The following is an 18,243-nucleotide window of genomic DNA, read 5'->3' as shown; positions in this document are numbered from 1 at the left end:
GGCCGGGCCTGGAGGGGACCTGCCTGGTGGGGACAGGGCGGTGTCCTTGCATGTCACCTACAGCAGAGCCGCGACAGCTCCCGCGCTGCCCCAATCCCCGACACCGGCGTCCCTCCCGGTCCTGGAGCTGGTTCCTGGGGTGGTGCCAAAGCGCGGGGCTGGGGCCGCAGCCGAGGCTCGGGGGGGGCTCGGGGGTGACCCCACAGTGCCAGGATGTGTCCTGGGCTGCTCCCCTCTCCGGGATTCGGACTGTGGGATTCGCACCCCCTTCTCCCGTGCCTCTGCTCGGGGCATTGGGGACCCCCGCCCTGCTCGTGTCCTCGCCCCGTTAGTGCATGTGGCCAGCGCGGGCCGTGCCAGACCCTCCTCCTGCAGCCCCTGCACCCCTCACCGCGGGGTGGGACACCAGGGGACAGCGCCGACCGGCTGGGTGGCCCTGGGGCCAGGTGCATGTGACAGCTTTGCCCGCAGCCGCACGCAGGAATTAACCCTTAGGAGTCCCTTTCCCTCCCTGCCCGGGGCTGGCTGGTCCCCGCAGCCCCCTCCCCGAGCCGCCTGTAGTTACCTCACTTCATTAACTTATTTGTTTCATTAAAATTTGGAGTAGAGACTGCCCGCCTGCCGCCGTCTGTGTCCCGAAACTCCCGAGAGGTGGCACCACAGCCCTGCCGCAGAGCCGCGGCCAGGGGACAGCGACGTCCGGCCAGGGGACACAAATGTCCGGCCAGGGGACACAAATGTCCGGACGCCTCCCTGACCCCTTAAGCTTCAGAAACGCACCGAGATGGGGTTCACATCCCAGCTCTCGCCCTCCCCAGCTCCATCCTGTGTGTGGGGACAGGTTCAGGGTTGATGTCGCGCCAAAGGGACACGTGACCCTTTTTTGGCACCTTACCGGGAAGGGTCGCTGCCCCGGGAAGGGCTGTGCCCCACCGACTTCTTTGGTGTGTCCCCCCCCCTAAAACGGCGGCGACGCTGCGATGTCCCCAAGGCCACCCCAGGGAGGGGAGGGCGGAGCGCCTTTCCCCGGAGCCCCCCAAGCCCCTCCAGGGAGAGCAAAGCTTCACCCCACGGCTGCGAGCTGGCACCCCCCGGGGACAACACGTCCTCCACCCTGCGACATCGGGGGCTGAGCTGGCCCCTTCCCGTGCCGCTGGCTCGGGAGGAAGCCGCGGGTCGGTCCCTGCCTTTCCTGGCTGCCTCCTGCCAAGAAACTCGCTCCAGGACTGTCCCTGAGCCGAGCACTGCGGGTCAGCAGCTCCCTGCCCAGCTCACACCGCCCCAGAGCGGGATGGGGGTCCGGGGGTCAGCACCCCGGATCCGCCCCGAGCCCGATGAGTGGGGTGCAATCCCTGGGGGGGTGGCTTTGAGGGGCGCTGCAGCACCCCAAAAACCATAGGGGCGCTGTGTTCCCAGGGGGCGGGCAGCGTTCCCGGGTGGGTTTGGGGGGATTTATCCCTGTAACAATGGGATCATCAGGGGACAGAGCCCGTGCGCGTTCAGGGTGAACCCAGCCGGGTGTGGGGCCACCCCACGGCCCCGAGAAGTGGGGACGGGGTCCTGGCACCTTGCCCCTCCCCTGGCACGGCCGGGAGGGTGGCACGGGCAGCGCAGGGGTGTGTGCCAGCCCTCGGCTCTGCCTCCCGCCGTCACATGGGCACAGGGTGACAAGGACTTTGTCCCCCTCCACCTTGGCTGCCCCATGTGCGCCCAGGCTGCCACTCCCTGCAGAGGGGACACGCGTAGGAGCGGGGGGGGACAGACACCAGCGTCAGAGTGACACAGAGAGAGGACTGTGACCTCGCAGGGCCAGCTGGCCGCGTCCCGCCGGAGCCCAGCCGCAGGAACGGGGTGAGGGGATGATGCTCCAAACACTTGGACTGTGGCCGCTGCCGCCTCCGCGCCAGAGGCTCTTATCGGCTGCCGGGGGACGGGCTGGTTACGGGAACGGTCACCGCTCCCGCAGAGCCCCACGGCAGCGCCTCTGAGCTGTCAGCGAGCTGGCGGGGCCACAGGGACACGGGGCAGCGGCCGGGGATGTCCTTTGTGCCAGTGGCTTTGCTTTGTTCTCCAGGGGTCTTGAGGGAATTCGTGACTCACTGCGGATTCCTACGAGTCCAGTCATGCTGGAGACGCTCGGACTCTGGGCTGGACTCAGTTCCTTCCTGCCGAGCTCCGGCCTCCAGCTCTGCGCTGCCCAAGGACGCGCTCACAGGAAAAGTCCTGGAAGCGCTGCCTGCGGGTGGGGCTCCCCAAGACCCTCGTTCAGGCTCCCAGAGCCCCCCGGGGGCCCGGGGAGAACGCAGCCCCCGTGCCCGGTGGGATCTGGGGCTCCCCACTTCCACTCCTGTCCCCCGGGTGAAGCCCACCCTGGCCGCGGCATCCCCCCGTGGGCTCAGCCGGGAGCCCCTGGCCCGTGTCCTGCGCTGCTCCCGTCCTGGCTGCCGTGAGGCATCCTCGAGGAATCCTCTGGCAGCTCCGGGAGATGCTCCCGCCGAGGCAGGGGCAGCAGGAGGCCCGAGTGTGGGCGGCTGAGGTCCCGCAGCAGGTGCTGGTGCCGCGGGGGGAGACACTGGAGCTTGGGGGGCGGCCAAAACCCCCCGGTTCTGGTCCCTGAGTCCATGGCTGGGACCCGAGTGACACCAACTTCATGCCCTGGCCTGGGGTGTCCCTGAGCTGTCCCCACACCCCTCCCCTCCTCAGCCCTCCCTTCCCCTCCTCCCCACACTTTTGGGGAATAGGGACGGACCCCCAATTTGGCGAGGGCAGCGCCGGGGGGGGGGGTCACCGGGAGGGGATCAGGAGCTGGGGACACTCCGGACCGGTGGGGACAGAGGTGTCGCCGGGGATTAAAAGCGACGGGGCCACAAACCCCAGGCCCGACCCCCGCCCCGCTGCGCTCCGCCCCGGGCCGGGGCGCGGTTATAAGGAGCGGCGGAGCCGGCGGCGGGCACGGGACGGCGGAGCGGCGGGCGCGGCAGGTACGGCACCGGCTCCGGGGGCTGGGCTGGGGCTGGGGGGGTGCCAGGAGGGGTTAGAGAGGGGGTCCCGCCCCGTGAGTTCCGTGAGGGATCTCAGCAGAGGACCCCCAGCTCCTGTCCCGCGGTCTCTGAGCGGCGGGGGCGGCAGGTAGGGTCGGGAATGGGGCGGGGGTCTCACCCCGCGGGATCCCCGTGGGCTCCCGGGTCAGCCTCTCCCCGCTTTACCGGGGTCCCGGGAGCCCCCACGCTGCAGGCGGCCGCGGGAGGGACCCGGCAGGAGGGGGACCCTCTCCGTGTGCCCCCCGGGATGTCCCCACCGGCTTTTTTGGGGTCCCCATCAGCCCCCTCTCGGCCCCGCGGGCTGAGCCCTGGCAGCTCATCGCACTGGCCGCGATGGGAACCGGGGGTGGCGATGGGAACGGCCCCCGGGAAACCCCCCCGAGTGTCCCGGGGAGCCCCTTCCCGAGGGAGAGGTTTGTTTTTGGAGCCGCTGGAGAAGGGGCGGGCGGGCACGGGGCCCCTCCGATGGCGGGCAGTGTTTTGGAGGTTGAGCTGCGTGGTCACAAGGGGAGTTACAAAACCGGAATGTTTCCGAGGAGCCTGGCGAGGGCAGGGTGGGAGCAGCAGCACCCACACGGCCACCTCCTCGCCCTCTCTCCGCAGGTGTGGGGACATGAGCGGGGACATGCGGGCCCTGCTGTGCCTCTGGCTGGTGGCCCTGGTGGCCCAGGTGGCCCTGTCCTCCCGGGTCCGCACCCGCCGGGAGCTGGGGCCGGGTTTGTACCAGCACGGCATCTACGACGCCGGGGGCTCCTACTGCCAGCGGGGGGACGTGTGCTGCCACGGCCGCGACGACGGCTGCACCGTGCCCTACCACGACACCCTGTGCTACTGCGACCTCTTCTGCAACCGCACCGTGTCCGACTGCTGCCCCGACTTCTGGGAATACTGCCTGGGCATCCCGCCGCCCTTCCCCAAAGCCTCAGGTGAGGAGCGCCCAGCCCGGCTGTGGGTGCTGGGGGGTGGCCCTGGGGTGCTGCTGGTGCTCTTTGGGGTGAGGGATGTGGCGCCCCGCGTTCGTGCCCTCGCTGCAGGGTCGCTCTGGATCCCTCAGAGGTGTGAGAATTCCTACAGGGTGTCCCAGGATGGGGATGGACCCCTAGGAAATGAGGTGTGGGAGCAGCCCGTGACCCCTCAGCGCCTGTGGGCAGAGCAGGGACGTGAGGGGACATGCGGGGGCTCCGTCCCAGCCTGCCCGGTCACGTCTGGGGCAGGCAGATGTTGGCCTTGGCTTAACCCTGGCGGCAGCTGGGGGCGAGGAGGGGGCACGGGCAGCCCCCAGCTCCCAGCACAAGGCGCTCTCAGAAGTGCCTGAGGAGCAGAGCCAGCTCCTGGGCACAACCGGCCCCTTTATCCCGCCGGAGAGCATTTAACCCTCCCGGCGCCGAGCCAGCCCCGCTCCCACCCTGCCCCGTGGGGCACCCCCAAGAATAATTTTGGAGGTGCCAAGGCGCAGCCTGGATTGAACCTGCCTGGATTGAAGAACTGAGTTGTTTTTCCCTTCGGTTTGTACCCCCGGGGGTCTGGGGGTGCTGGTGGGACCCTCACCAGGGGCTCTCCCGTTCCCATCCAGGCTGTGCCCGTGCCGGACTCCATTATCCCACCGGAGCCACGTACCGGGAGAACTGCAACCTGTGGTGAGTGAATGACCTGCGGCCACCTGTGGCGTGTCACCAGCATGTCACCAGAGGAAGGTGTCGCCGTCCCTGAGGCTCCTGTAATCCTCAGGGCTCGGTGGAGAGCGGGGCCCGAGCTGGGTGGTGGGAGCCGCTGCCAAAACGCCTTTGCTCCAACAAATTCGGAGCCAAGGGCCCTGGAGCCGCTCCCAAATTTCAGCGCATGCCTGCGTGGGAGCCGCTCGCCCCGGCGGGACCACGAGCAGCCCCCAGGGGAGTTTTTGGCCGCGCCGGTCCCGGCCCGGCTTGCCCAAGCCTGACGGGACGCTTTGGGTTTCGTGCCAGAGTCCGGCCGTGCCGGCGGAGCTCGCTGCTGGAGGTTTATCTGGGAATGTCGGTATTGCTGGCATCCGGAGGTGGGGGATTGGGGAACCTGCAGGCGAGAGAAGCTGCCGGAGACGAGGGTTGAAGCCGGCGGGGCGATGCGGCAGATAAGCGGGGAATCAAAGGCGGCGTCTGGGGCGTGTGCGAGGGCAGGGGCACACGTGTGTGAACATGTGTGTGCAGGTGAAAAGGCAGCCCGAGCCTCCCCGCAGCGGCGGGGCAGCCTGGAGCATCCCCGGGATGGCGGCACAGGGATGGAGAGTGTCCCCACTCCCGGCGGAATGTCGCTGTCGCGATGTCCCTGCGGCTTGCGGGAGCATCTCTGACCCAGCAGCGCTGGGGAGGGGAGAAAACCTTCTCCTCCAAACCCTCCTCCCCCGCACTTGGCGCCTGGAGAACAGGAATTCCTGCCGCGTTTCACCCCTACCCCATCCCTGCCGGGGTCCCGCCGTGGTTGAGGGGGTGGCATGGGGGGAAAAAACACCTCGGTGAGGTGACGCAGGGTGTGGGAGCACCCAGCTGGTGGCACCCTGAGGTGCTCGCAGGTGGCCAGGTGTGAGGCAGAGCGCCGGGAGCGCTCAGGGATGGATGGGGGAATGCTGGAATCCAGGTGCTGCCGGCGGGATTGGCATGGGGGGTGTCTGGGCCGTGGCTGCGGCCTCGCTCCTCTCCATAAAAGGGAAATGTGCAGGAGAGAACATGCCAAGCATTGCTGGCTGCACGGGGGGAGCACAGCCCGGGGCTCCCCAGGGGACCCGCCACACCCCCCCCCACAGCCCGGCTGTCCCCGTGGAGTGACCTGGTCACATTGTGTGACTCATGGGGACACCCAGCCCTGACCCCCGGGCCCCGGGCTGGTGTCCAGACCCTCGGTGATGTCTGTAACCCTGGCAGGTTTTCAGCTGATTTTCTATCCCGTGCCCTGTCTGCCCTCGAGGCTCCTGCGGGAGGGGGGTGGCAGCTCCCAGGGTCACCCAGAGGCCACTCGGGGTCACCCAGACCCCACTCGGTGTCACCCAAAGGGCTGCCCACCATTCTAAAGTAGCCCTGAGCCCCTGGCTGGCTGCCCACTTTGGGAGGGGCAACCCCACTCAAGGAGCCCCTGGTCACCTTGGGGACATCCTTTGTCACCGGCTGTCCCCTCTGCAGCACCTGCGGGCCCGGAGGGCAGTGGCAGTGCGAGGACCACGCCTGCCTGATGGATGGGGAGCTGATCGACGCCGTCAATAGAGGCAATTACGGGTAAGCACCGGGCGCGGCCAGGGTGGGGCAGGGATGCTTCTGCCCTCGGTGCTTTTTTTTTGGGGGAGTGACCCCTGACCCGTGTCCCCTCTTCCCACGCAGCTGGAGAGCCGCCAACTACAGCCAGTTCTGGGGGATGACCCTGGAGGACGGGATCCGGCACCGCCTGGGCACCTTCCGTCCCTCTCCCACCGTCATGAACATGAACGAGATGCAAGTGAGTCCCCACCTCTGGGCCGGGAGGGAAACTGAGGCACGCCAAGGGTTGTCGCCGCCTGTCCCAGCGATTCCCCACGGCTGGGAAGGGGCTTCCAGGGGGTCAGGCAGGGGGAAGAGCCAGCAGTGTTTGGAGACAGCAGCTCAGCAAATTCCCCCGGACAATCCCCGGGCTGCCAGTGTTGTTTTTTCCCCCTCTCCTCCGTGCTCGTTTCCCATCGGAACGCCGGCCCCGCCGCTGCTGACTTAGCAGAGCCGCCTGCTCCAGCGCTTTTGCCTCTGCCCTCACCCACAGCCGGGGTGGGCACCCACGGCCGGGGGTCCCCGGGGTGCCGGCAGAGCTTGGTGCAGCCCGGAGCTCCGGAGCCTGAGGGTTAATTTTAGAGGCGCTTCCTGAGCTGGGAGAAGCCGGGGAGTTGTGGCTGTGTCCTCCCCAGGAAGGTCGGGGAGGGGGCAGGTCCCCGGTCCTGAACGGAAAGGCTGGGCCAGAGGCCACCCTGAGGGGCTGTGTCACCCACAAACGTCCCCTCTGGATGGCCACCCTGAGGGGCTGTGTCACCCACAGCTCAGTGGTCACCCTGAGGGGCTGTGTCACCCACAGATGTCCCCTCGGGGTGGCCACTGTGAGGAGATTTGTCATCCAGAGCTCACTGGTCACCATGAGGGGCTGTGTCACCCACAGCTCAGTGGCCACCCCGAGGGGCTGTGTCACCCACGAATGTCCCCTCCTGGTAGCCACCTTGAGGGGCTGTGTCACCCACAGCTGTCCCCTCGGGGTGGCCACCAAGGACTGGGTCACAGGACACCGTGAGGGGCTGTGTCACCCACACCCCAAGGGCCTTGCTGGGGTCCGGGATGGGACACACATTCCTGGTGTTCTCTAAGGAGCTGCTGGGGCTGTGGAACCCAAATTTAGGGAAAATTCAGGGGTGTGGTTTTTCTGGGATAAAAGAGAACCCAAATCTTTGTCACTGATGGTGACATCCCTGTCCTGAGGGGTTTCACAGTGAGGCTGGGGGACACAAAACCTGGGTGGGGACACTGCTCAGAGGATGGCTGGGGTGGCAGGAGGAGAACAGGAGTCTGAGGGACACTAAAGCTGGCTGGGGACCATCTCAGGGGACACCCCGGGATGGCAGGAGGAGGTTCAGGGGTCCCACAGTGGGGCTGGGGGACACTAAAGCTGGCTGGGGACCACCTCAGGGGACACCCCGGGATGCCAGGAGGAGCCGGGGGGTCCCGATTAGCTCAGCCCCCCCTGCTCTGCCCCACAGATGAACATGGACTCCAACGAGGTGCTGCCTCGTCACTTCGACGCCGCAGCCAAGTGGCCCGGGATGATCCACGAGCCGCTGGACCAGGGAAACTGCGCCGGCTCCTGGGCGTTCTCCACGGCCGGTGAGCGGGCCCGGGCCGGGCTGGGCGGGGACAGCGGGGACAGGCGACAGAACCGCCTCCCGCTGACCTGCCGCCCCTCCCAGCCGTGGCCTCGGACCGCATCTCCATCCACTCCATGGGACACATGACCCCCGCGCTGTCCCCGCAGAACCTGCTGTCCTGTGACACCCGCAACCAGCGCGGCTGCAGCGGGGGGCGTCTGGACGGAGCCTGGTGGTACCTGCGGAGACGGGGGTCAGTGGGGATGGCGTGGGGTCACTGGGGACAGGGTGGTGTCAGTGGGGTTGGGGTGAGGTGGGGTAAAGGGGGGCTGAGGCTCTGGTCACCTGGGGAGAGCCCAGAAGATCCCCGTGTTCGTCCTGTCCCTTGGAGAGGTGGGACAGTGGGGTCTGGGACGGGGACGGACAGTGGGGTCTGGGACGGGGATGGACAGTGTGGGGTTTGGGACAGGGATGGGCAGTGAGGTTTGGGATAAGGATGGGCAGTGGGGTTTGGGATAGGGATGGGCAGTGGGGATTGGGATAGGGATGGGCAGTGGGGATTGGGATAGGGATGGGCAGTGGGGATTGGGATAGAGATGGGCAGTGGGGTTTGGAATGGGGATGGACAGTGTGGGGTTTGGGATGGGGATGGACAGTGTGGGGTTTGGGATGGGGATGGACAGTGTGGGGTTTGGGATAGGGATGGACAGTCAGGTTTGGGGATGGGCGGTGGGGTTTGGGACGGGGATGGACAGTGGGGGTTTGGGAGGGGGATGGGCAGTGGGTCTGGGATGGGGAGAAACAGTGTGGGGTTGGGACGGGGACGGACAGTGGGGTTTGGGACAGGGATGGGCAGTGAGGTTTGGGACAGGGATGGGCAGTGAGGTTTGGGACAGGGATGGGCAATGGGGTTTGGGATAGGGATGGGAGTGGCCATCAGAGTGGAGATGGGAGTGGGGTTTGGGGTTAAGATGGAAGTCGGGATTGGGATGGGGATGGAAGAGGGATTTGGTACAGGGGTGAAGAGTAGGTCTGGTATTGGGATGAGGATGGCAGTGGAGTTTGGGATGAGGATGGAGCCGCGTGGTCCTTCCCCTCCTACCTCGCTGTCCCCGTGCTCAGGGTGGTGACAGACGAGTGCTACCCGTTCACGAGCCAGCAGAGCCAGCCGGCGGCCCCGCCCTGCATGATGCACAGCCGCTCCACGGGCCGCGGCAAGCGACAGGCGACAGCGCGCTGCCCCAACCCCCAGACCCATTCCAACGAGATCTACCAGTCCACCCCCGCCTACCGCCTCTCCTCCAGCGTGAGCGCCGGGCCGGGGCGGAGCGGGAGCCGCGGGGAGCGGGGAGAAGGGGCTTGGCTCGGGCTGCTTTACCTGGGAAAACCGACTTTGGGAATGCGGCTGGGAAAACCCCTCTGCGGAGCCTTGGGGGAGCGGCTCCTGCACCTCTGGCATCTCCAAAATAGTTTCCAGTGGGTGCTGGAGCAGCTCTGCTGCATCCCTGGGGGTGGGGAGGGCAGTCTCGGGGGTCCTGGCCCTGCTGTCACCCGATGCCACTCGGTGCCACCCGGTTCTGTGCTTGCAGGAGAAGGAGATCATGAAGGAGCTGATGGAGAACGGCCCGGTGCAAGGTAAGGAGCTGGCGGGGACACCCCTCTGTGCACCCCAAAATGCTGGGGGAACAATTTGGGGGAGAAAAAACTGCTCTGTCCGGGCTGGGGGAGCTGTGGTTGGAGTCAGACCCCCCTCAGCTGCTGCCCCAGTGCCCGTCACGCTGCCCACCCCAGCGGGCACTGGGCTGGTTGCTCATTAACTCCTGAGATTTAATCACCGTCTTGGCAGCTGCATTTGTTTAACTCAATAATTTTTTTTTTTTCTTTTTGAAACCTCCTCGAGTGTTGTTGCATGGCCCCGGGGAGGATCCGGCTGCCGCCTTTCCCTCCCACTGGGAATGCCATACCCCCCGTGCCCCCTGTGCCCGTGTCCCCCACCTTCCTTAGGGACAGTGGCAATGTCCCCAAACCCTGTCCCTCTCCCCGCAGCCATCCTGGAGGTGCACGAGGATTTCTTCATGTACAAGAGCGGGATCTACCGGCACACGCCGGTGGCCGAGGGCAAGGGGCCGAAGCACCAGAGACACGGGACTCACTCTGTCAAAATCACCGGGTAGGAGCGGGGGTGACCCGGGGGGGATCCGGGGAAGGGCAGAGAGGGTTGGTCAGGGTGGGAGAAATGTCCCCAAGCTGGGAGAGGAAGCAGAAAAGGGAATGGTGGCACAAGGGACACGAGTGAGGCGCTCAGCACCCTGGAAGGAGGAGAGTCAGGTCTGAGGGCAGGCTGCCCCTCTGAGCCCGTGTTTCCTTCCTCCTGCCGTGGCTAAATATTCCTGCCCCTATTCCTGGAGCGGATGTCAAAACCTCGGCCTGGCCCTGAGGAGGCGCCGGGGGCAGGAAATGAGCAGGGCCAGCACCCCCCATATCCCACCCCGGGGTGCTGGGTGGGGGGATCCCACAGTTTTAGGGTGCCTGGGGCGTCCCCCTCACTGTCCTGTCCCGCTGCAGGTGGGGAGAGGAGCAGCTGCCTGATGGCCAGACCCAAAAATACTGGGTGAGTGTTTGGGGGAGTTTGGGGCGGCTCAGCCGTGGGGTGCTGCAGCTTCCCCGCTCCCATGTGGGGTCCAGCTTGGTGTCGGGGCGGGGTTTGTCACCACGCTGAGAGTGTCCCCTGTCCCCTCTGCAGACGGCGGCCAACTCGTGGGGCACGGCGTGGGGCGAGGGCGGCCACTTTCGCATCGCCCGCGGCGTCAACGAGTGCGAGGTGGAGACTTTCGTGGTGGGCGTCTGGGGCCGCGTCAGCATGGAGGACATGCCCCACAAGTGATGTCCCTTGTCCCCACTGCGGCCCCAGCCAGCTCCGTGAGCCCCGCAGCGCGGCGGGCAGGGGGGGCTGGCGCTGTCCTCTGTGTCCCCTGGCCGGGGGGCTGGCGCTGTCCCGTGTCCCCTGACCCAGGGGGCTGGCGCTGTCCTCTGTGTCCCCTGGCTGGGGGCCTGGCACTGTCCCGTGTGTCCCCTAGCCAGGGGGCTGCTGTCCCCTGTGTCCCCTGTGTCCCCCGGCCGGGGGGCTGCTATCCCCTGTGTCCCCTGTGTCCCCTGACCAGGGGTTTGGCGCTGTCACCTGTGTCCCCCGGCCAGGGGTCTGCTGTCCCCAGTGTCCCCTGACCAGGGGGCTGCTGTCCCCTGTGTCCCCTGGCCGGGGGGCTGCTGTCCCCGCCGTGCTGACACAGCGGCTGGGTGCAGTGGGGCGTAGGTGGGGGCTGCCCCGGGGGCTGCTCCGCTCTCCCGCTGGGATTTACCGGCTAATCCCCCCTGCCCCGGGCTCGGCTGGGCTGCGCTGGCGGCGGGGGGCTCTTCAAAGGCAGCTGCATCCCCTCCCAGCGCGGCTGGAGCTGTGGCATTCCCCTTTTCCCGAGGGATGGGGTTGGGAAGGGACCCCCCCCAATATTCCTGCCCGTCCTGGCCCCACCAGCTCCCCCCAGCAGGGCAGTGCTGGAGCTGGGGCTGTGACAAAACCCACCGGGGGGGTCCCCTGAGCCCCCAGGGCTGGGTGTCGCCAGGATGGGGTCCCCCCCCCACCAAGCCCGTCCCTATGGTGCTATGACCCTGCCACCCCCTTGGGGACAGCAGGGACAAGGGAGGGCTCAGCCCCGTGGTGTCCCCGTCCTGGTGGGGTCCACGCAGCCAGCACAGCCCGGGACCACCCCCCACAACCCCCCCACACACACCCCAAGGGCTGTACTTTTAAAAGACTTTTTTTTTTTTTTGTATTTATTTTGCTTTTTATCGTTTGTAAATAAAGTTATGGAAGCCTCAGAGCCCAAAAGGGTGGACTCAGTGCTCCGAGGGGGACACGTGGCCCCTTGTCACCTCCGTGTGGGGGGGCCCTTGGTGGCCTCGGGAAGGGCTGGGGGGGTGAGATAAGGCCCCGCTCATTGTCCACTTTCCGGCCCCGCCGCTCCGGTCACCGCGGCCAGCGCGGGGCACGCGCAGGGCCACCAGGGCCACCAGGGCCGTCACCTCGGCCAGGAGGGTCACCACGGCTGTGCCACCGCACCCTGGCGTACCACTGTATTGTCACCACAGCCACCGTGCAGCTGGCTGTGCCACCGCGGCCACCACAGTGAGAGGTGCCACCGCAGTGAGATGTGCCACCACATCCAGGCGTGTCACCACCCGCCCCCGTGTCCCCACAGCCACCCCGCGCCATGCCGGGGGTGGCGCTGGGGCTGTTGTCTCCTTGTCCTGGCGGTCCCTGTCCCTTTCCGTGTCCCCTCCCTCGGGTCACCCCCGGGTCCCCGACGGGGACACACAGTGCGGGGTGCGGTGCCACCTGGTGGTGGCTTCCTGCAACTGCAGGGCTCTGCGTGTGTGTATATATAATCTAAATAGATAAATGTTATATATAATATTTATATTATATATTATATACAGTACATAACATATAATGAATCTTTTATATCATGTATATAATGCAGTGTATATATAATATACATATATATTATGCATATATGAAAATATAGAATTATATATAATATTTATAATAACATAGAATATTTATATATATATTTAAAATATGTATTTATATGTAGAGATGGAGATATAGAGGTGTATAGATATGTCTGTGTGTGTATATATATATATGTATATACACAAAGGTCCCTGTTTGGTTTTTTGTTTTCAGACATGAATACCCCCCTATAGATATAGATTGATATATGTATCAATATATCTATGTATATCTATACATAGATATTATATCTATATGTTTATATACTGTATCTATATATATAGATATAGATATATGTGTATATATACCTGTATATTGATATATATGCAAAAAAAACCCTGTATATATTTTTATATGTCTATTTTTGTACATGTCACCACACCCATTTAACATACAGTCTGCATACTATATATACTATATATAATACATAGGATATATAAATAATACATTATATACAACATATAAAAGATATGTATAAAATAATATCTATTACATACTATATATTTTATATATACTGTATTATATATAGTATCTATAATATGTACAAGTGCGTGTACGTATTTACATGTACACATATATATTTAAACACATGCCTTTATATATATTTACATGTAAACAGTTGTTATATGTTTATGTGTATATATGTACATCCATATTTATATATATATTAAATGCCTGTATATATATAAAATGCCTGTATATATATATATATATATATATATATATATATATATATATATATATATATATATATATATGTGTTTTTATATATATGTGTTTTTATATATATATTACAGGTATGTATTTTACACATATTTATATATAATATATGAATACATATAATACATATATTATATATATGAGTGCATAAAACGCATATTTATAGATATATTTACAGCCTCCTCTGCCTCAAACCAGGCTGAGCTCTGACTCAATAGAAATATTGGAAATTCTCAGGGCAGAAATATCCTCGGAATGCTCGGGGCTGGTCGGGAACAGCCAGTCCTGCCCCGGGCTGGAAAACCCCGAGGTCACAGAACACACCGAGCTGGGCCCTTCCCTCTCATCTCAGACCTTGTCACCTTTTATTCCCTGAGAATTCCTTCAAATCTGGAGATTCCTCAGGGCAAATTCCAGGTTCAGCCCCTGGACGTCACCTGGGAAGAAAATTTGGGCGTTGGTTGGATTTTTCTGTGCCTCAGCAGCTCCCCAGTCCTTCATTATTTTAATATTTTGACATGAAATTCCTAAGCATTGATTTTAGGGAATTTTGCCCAGGGAGAGAGGAACAGGACGTGTCCCCTGGTGTCACCAAGGGTGACAGGAGGCACCTGATGTCCCCTGGAGCCCCCTCCTGGACACAGAGACCACAGAGCAGCCGGAGCAAACACCTTTTATTCCAAAGCTGGAAAAAAATTTGAGCTCTAATTGTCTGGATTTGGCTTCAGGATTGGCAACAGCGAGGAGACGACCCCGTGGGGCTGCAGCAGCACATCCCATTCCTGCAGCCCCCGGAGAAACAGGGATGAGACCCCCCAGGAGAACATTCCCAGGGGTGGGACGTGACCCCAGACCCCAGGAGAACATTCCCAGGGGTGGGATGTGACCCCAGACCCCAGGAGAACATTCCCAGGGGTGGCATGTGACCCCAGACCCCCAGGAGAACATTCCCAGGGGTGGGATGTCACCCCAGGACACTCAGGGAGGGAAGGAAGGAGCTCTGTCCTCACTTTCTCCCCTTTTCCTGCTGCTTCCAAAGCCAAGGCTCAGCTTTTCCCTCCCCAAACCAGGGACGTTCTGCTGCAGGCACCTCGGGATGAGGCTGGAATTTGGGGCTGGCACGGCTCTAAGCTGCTTTGGCTGCCCCACTTTGGCATGGGGATTCCTCCCCACTCCCACAGAAGGGACACAAAGGATAAAGCCAGGAAAATCCCCAGCAGGATTTAGGAAATTTGGCCCCAGTTGAGGGGAGAACTCTCAGAGAAGAGGGAAGATGAGGATGGCTGAAGCTCTTGGAGTGCTCCAGAATTCCCAGTGGGGATTTCAGAGCATCCTGGTGACCACCATGGAGAGGAAATCCTCGTAGCTGAGGCGGACGTTTCCCTGCAGAGCCGTGTCCTTCTCGCGGAAGGCGTCGGTGAGGCTCTGCAGCTGCATGCAGATGTGGATGAACCTGTCCAGCTGGATACTGGGATTGGGGGAACGTTGGGAATACCGGGCCAGCAGCAGCTGGCTGAACTGCGGGCTCAGGTTGTAACCCATCTGGGAGAAAGCTGGCAGCAAGAAAAAAAAAAATCGGATTAAACCTATCCCAAAGGGAAGGGGGAGTGTCCTCATGTCCCAAATGCTCCATCTCCCACTCCCACCACCATTCCCACTCAGGGTGTGCACAGGGCAGGGCTCTCCAGAGGAATCAAACTACAAATTCCAAGCGTTTTTTGGTTTTGTTTTTTTTTTTTACCTTCACACACACCCAAGAGCTCCTCCCCAAAAAATCCACAAATTGTTGAGGGGGAATTCCGGGCTTCCTAAAGGAAGTCTGTGCCTCAGCCCTGCTGCAGCTCACCACCTCCTGTCCCCCGTGTCAACCTGCTTCATCCCGTGGATAATTCCCAAGCTGTTTGAGAAGCATCCCAAAGGATCTCAGAGCCCCCCAGCCCGGACCACTCCAGGAGGAATTCCAGTTTCCAGCTGGGAACGGAGCCAGGCAGTGGCTGTGAGGAGGATCAAGCCAGGCCAGGCTGGTTCCTCTGGCCCTCACCCACCTTGCTGGAGCTCGCTGAAGCTGATGGAGCCGGATTGATCCCTGTCATACTGCTGGAAGAGGCTCCTCCACTGCTGGATGAAGCGCAGCAGGGCGGAGAAGCCGTAGACGTCGATGCGCCCCGACCGCGTCTTGTCGAACATGTCTGGGCACGGGAGGAGCAGCAACAGGGCAAGGAGGGGAGGGAAAAGCTGCAGGAACTTCCAGAGAGCTCGGGATCCCACGCCACGGCTCCCCGGAATCCTGCTCTGATCCCCAAATCCCCCCTCAGCAGGGCTCTGAGGGATGGGACCATTCAACCCCCAAGGCTGGTAAGAAACGGCACCAAAAGCTGAGGTTGGGGCAAGCTCTGGGGCAGTCTTGGGATTTTTTGGGTTTTTATTCCCTTTCCTCCCTGTTTGCTGGGATCTGGGGCTTGTGCAGAGTTGGGATTTCCTTTCCCAAGCAGGATTTTGGGCCCTTCACTCATGGGAGCTGCTCTGGTTTGCCCAGCTCCGGCAGGGAGCGACACCCAGGGAAAAGGGGAATTCTGCCGCAATGGGCTTCACCCCAAACCCAAACCAACCGGATTAAACACCAGCAAGAGCGTCAGGAGATCCCAAACTCACTGATCATGAGCAGACAGGTCTCATCGTTGAACGAGGACCAGTTGTTGTTGACCAGCGCCTGCTTCAGCTCCTTGACGGAGATGAAGCCGCTGTGATCCGTATCCACCGTCTGGAACCAGGAAAACGCCTCGGGATCCACGCCTGGAGGGGCATTCCCTGCGTGGGGAGAAGCCATCAGGACTGTCACCTTCCCCTGGGACAGGCCAGGCGCTGGGCTGGCCCCCGGGGGTGGCTCCCAGGGCCGGGCAGAGCTTCTCCTCCCACGGGTTTTTACAGGCCGGTGAAATCCCGGGAAACCAGGGCAGGAAGGGCTGGGATGGGCACGGAGCGGCTGGAGCTGGGAGCGGGATGGGAATCGGAGCCCGGAGGAGCTGCGGGATGGAGAGGGGCTGCCCCCCAAACCCCGAGCACCGGGGGACGGATGTGGGGTGTAAAGTTATAGGGCTGCCTGCCACTTCCTTTTCCTCCTTCTCCTCCTCTTTCTCTTTTCCCTCCTCCTCTTTCTATTTTCCCTCCTCCTCTTTCTCTTTTCCCTCCTCCTCTTCCTTCTCTTCCTCCTCCTCCTCCTCCAGGATTTCAAAATAATAAACTGGGACATCGAGTTTCATGCTGCTGGTGGCTTTTGCTGAGCTGGGGACATCCTCAACTCCGCCGGGCACCGGGCTGGGGACCCTCATCGCTGCCCAGCCCTGCCCCGGGAACCGCGACAGGAGACCCCCGGACTCACCTCCCGGGGCCGCCCCGCCGTAGGGCCCGGGCTGGGGGCCGCCGTAGGGGCTTCCGTAGGGACCCCCCGGTGGAGGTTGCCCGTAGGGTCCCGGGGGTGGCCCCCCGCCGTAGGGACCCCCCGGTGGAGGTTGCCCGTAGGGTCCCGGCGGTGGTCCCCCGCCGTAGGGACCGCCGGGGTAGGGGCCGACCGGGGGGGGCTGTGCTGCGCCGGGGTAGCCCTGGGGAGGGGACAGAGATGTCACTCACCCGGGACCCCCTACGCGCCCCCCCGGTCCCCATTCCCAGACCGGTCCCCGGTGCGATCCCCGCCCCCGGTCAGAGTCCCGGTGCCGGTGTCACAGTCCCGAGCACGGAGCCTGGTCCTCGGCGCCGCTCCGGATTTCGGTCCCGGTCCCCCGTCCCATTCCCTGTCCCGGTTGGGGCTCCCCGCCGCCGCTCCCTCCCGCTCCTCCGATCCCGATCCCGGTCTCAATCCCGGTCCGGGTCCCATTCCCAGTCCCGGTCCCAGCCCTGCTCCCTGCTGCCACTCCTGGTCCCCGTCCTGACCCTGACCCTGACCCTGACCCTGACCCTGACCCTGACCCTGATCCCGATCCCGATCCCGATCCCGATCCCGATCCCGATCCCGATCCCGATCCCGATCCCGGTCCCGGTCCCGGTCCCGTTCCCGCACCTGCCCCGGATACGCCATAGCGGCTCCTCCGCCCCGGCCCCGCCCTGATGACGTCACAGAAAGACCAAGCGCCCATTGGCTGTGCTGCCCGGCGACCACGCCCCCTGGGCGGGGCGGAGGCAGAGCGGTGACGCGCCTTAAAGCGGCAACGGCGCCTGGGAGCGGTGGGGCCCACAGGGAAGGAGGGAATAGCGCCGGGAGATTCCCGGGATCGGGGCTGGAATCCCCCGGGATCGGGGCTGAAATCCCCCGGGATCGGGGCTGAAATCCCCCGGGATCGGGGCTGGAATTCCCCGGGATCGGGGCTGGAATTCCCCGGGATCCGGGCTGGAATTCCCCGGGATCCGAGCTGGAATTCCCCGGGATCCGAGCTGGAATTCCCCGGGAGCTCATCCGGGATCAGCCCAGGAGTGCGGCCAGGGTCAGCCTGGGAGTGGGGCTGGAGACCCCACAAAACGATGGCTGGAGTTCCGCTGACGGCAGGAGCGAGATCCCTCTAGGAGCAGGGCTGCCATGGTGGGCTGGCATTCCCGGGAATTCCAGGCGTGATCAGGCTCAGCCCAAGAGCAGGGCTGGGGTCAGCCTGAGAGTAGGGCGAGAGTCTCCACAAGCTGAGAGATGGGATGGCCACGGGAATTAGTTTGGGATTCCTCCAGAGGCAAGACAGGGATCTCACCAGATCACAGATCTGCTGGGGACAGGGCTGGGATGTGCTGGGATGAGAGCGGGGTGTCCCCAGGAATGGGGCTGGGATATCCCCAAACCAGGGATTGCCCCTGAGACAGAGCCGGGATCCGCTGGGATCAGGACTGGGATTCCCCCATCAGGGAGCTCAGGGTCCCCGTGTCCCCAACCAGAGTGGCCTCAGCACCGGCCCGAGCATCATCCCCCGGTGACAGGGCTGGGGACAGGGCAGCGGAGGACCCAGAGCCCACCCGTGTCCAGTCACGGAGCCGGGACACGCGGGGCCACCAGCACAGGTGTATTTTTTGGGGAGGGGACAGGATCCACCCGCCCCCTCGAT

The 18,243-nt window shown here is 62.8% G+C and overlaps 2 protein-coding genes across 3 annotated transcripts in view; one reads left to right on the top strand and one right to left on the bottom strand.

Moving 5' to 3' along the window:
• Nucleotides 1-2,954: 2,954 nt before the first annotated feature.
• The window catches only part of TINAGL1 (tubulointerstitial nephritis antigen like 1), a 205,568-nt gene continuing 190,279 nt past the window's right edge, over nucleotides 2,955-18,243 (top strand). The window contains exons 1-12 of one of the 2 annotated variants that reach the window (XR_010745326.1): nucleotides 2,955-2,981; nucleotides 3,645-3,967; nucleotides 4,615-4,678; nucleotides 6,191-6,283; nucleotides 6,386-6,500; nucleotides 7,774-7,897; nucleotides 7,981-8,131; nucleotides 9,001-9,184; nucleotides 9,468-9,513; nucleotides 9,925-10,048; nucleotides 10,444-10,489; nucleotides 10,622-11,501. Coding sequence is in view for 1 of the 2 variants with exons in the window: in XM_066335345.1 (XP_066191442.1) it covers nucleotides 3,655-3,967; nucleotides 4,615-4,678; nucleotides 6,191-6,283; nucleotides 6,386-6,500; nucleotides 7,774-7,897; nucleotides 7,981-8,131; nucleotides 9,001-9,184; nucleotides 9,468-9,513; nucleotides 9,925-10,048; nucleotides 10,444-10,489; nucleotides 10,622-10,762 (1,401 nt within the window). In the remaining variant the exon portion in view is untranslated. Of the gene's footprint in view, nucleotides 2,982-3,644; nucleotides 3,968-4,614; nucleotides 4,679-6,190; nucleotides 6,284-6,385; nucleotides 6,501-7,773; nucleotides 7,898-7,980; nucleotides 8,132-9,000; nucleotides 9,185-9,467; nucleotides 9,514-9,924; nucleotides 10,049-10,443; nucleotides 10,490-10,621; nucleotides 11,754-18,243 lie in introns of those variants that run through there. The other variant, XM_066335345.1, reaches the window with a different exon arrangement.
• On the bottom strand, nucleotides 13,823-17,266 carry PEF1 (penta-EF-hand domain containing 1). The gene is made up of 5 exons (XM_066335354.1): nucleotides 17,220-17,266; nucleotides 16,545-16,764; nucleotides 15,818-15,973; nucleotides 15,211-15,354; nucleotides 13,823-14,718 (listed from the first exon to the last, which is right to left on the bottom strand). The coding sequence occupies exons 1-5, from the start codon at nucleotides 17,235-17,237 to the stop codon at nucleotides 14,489-14,491; spliced, it is 768 nt and encodes a 255-aa protein (XP_066191451.1). The 5' UTR covers nucleotides 17,238-17,266; the 3' UTR covers nucleotides 13,823-14,488.

Source organism: Sylvia atricapilla, chromosome 24 (assembly GCF_009819655.1).
Source record: "Sylvia atricapilla isolate bSylAtr1 chromosome 24, bSylAtr1.pri, whole genome shotgun sequence".
Classification (NCBI taxonomy): domain Eukaryota; kingdom Metazoa; phylum Chordata; class Aves; order Passeriformes; family Sylviidae; genus Sylvia; species Sylvia atricapilla.
The sequence above is the reverse complement of the archived record's forward strand: the minus strand, read 5'-3'. Positions and strand labels throughout refer to the sequence as shown.

Bases quoted from the DNA above. Each gene is read 5' to 3' on its own strand.
- PEF1 (XM_066335354.1), bottom strand. The intron at 15,355-15,817 runs GTGAGTTTGGGA...TCCCGTGCCCAG, and splicing joins GACCTGTCTGCTCATGATCA to ACATGTTCGACAAGACGCGG. The intron at 14,719-15,210 runs GTGGGTGAGGGC...TCTTGCTGCCAG, and splicing joins CTTCAGCGAGCTCCAGCAAG to CTTTCTCCCAGATGGGTTAC.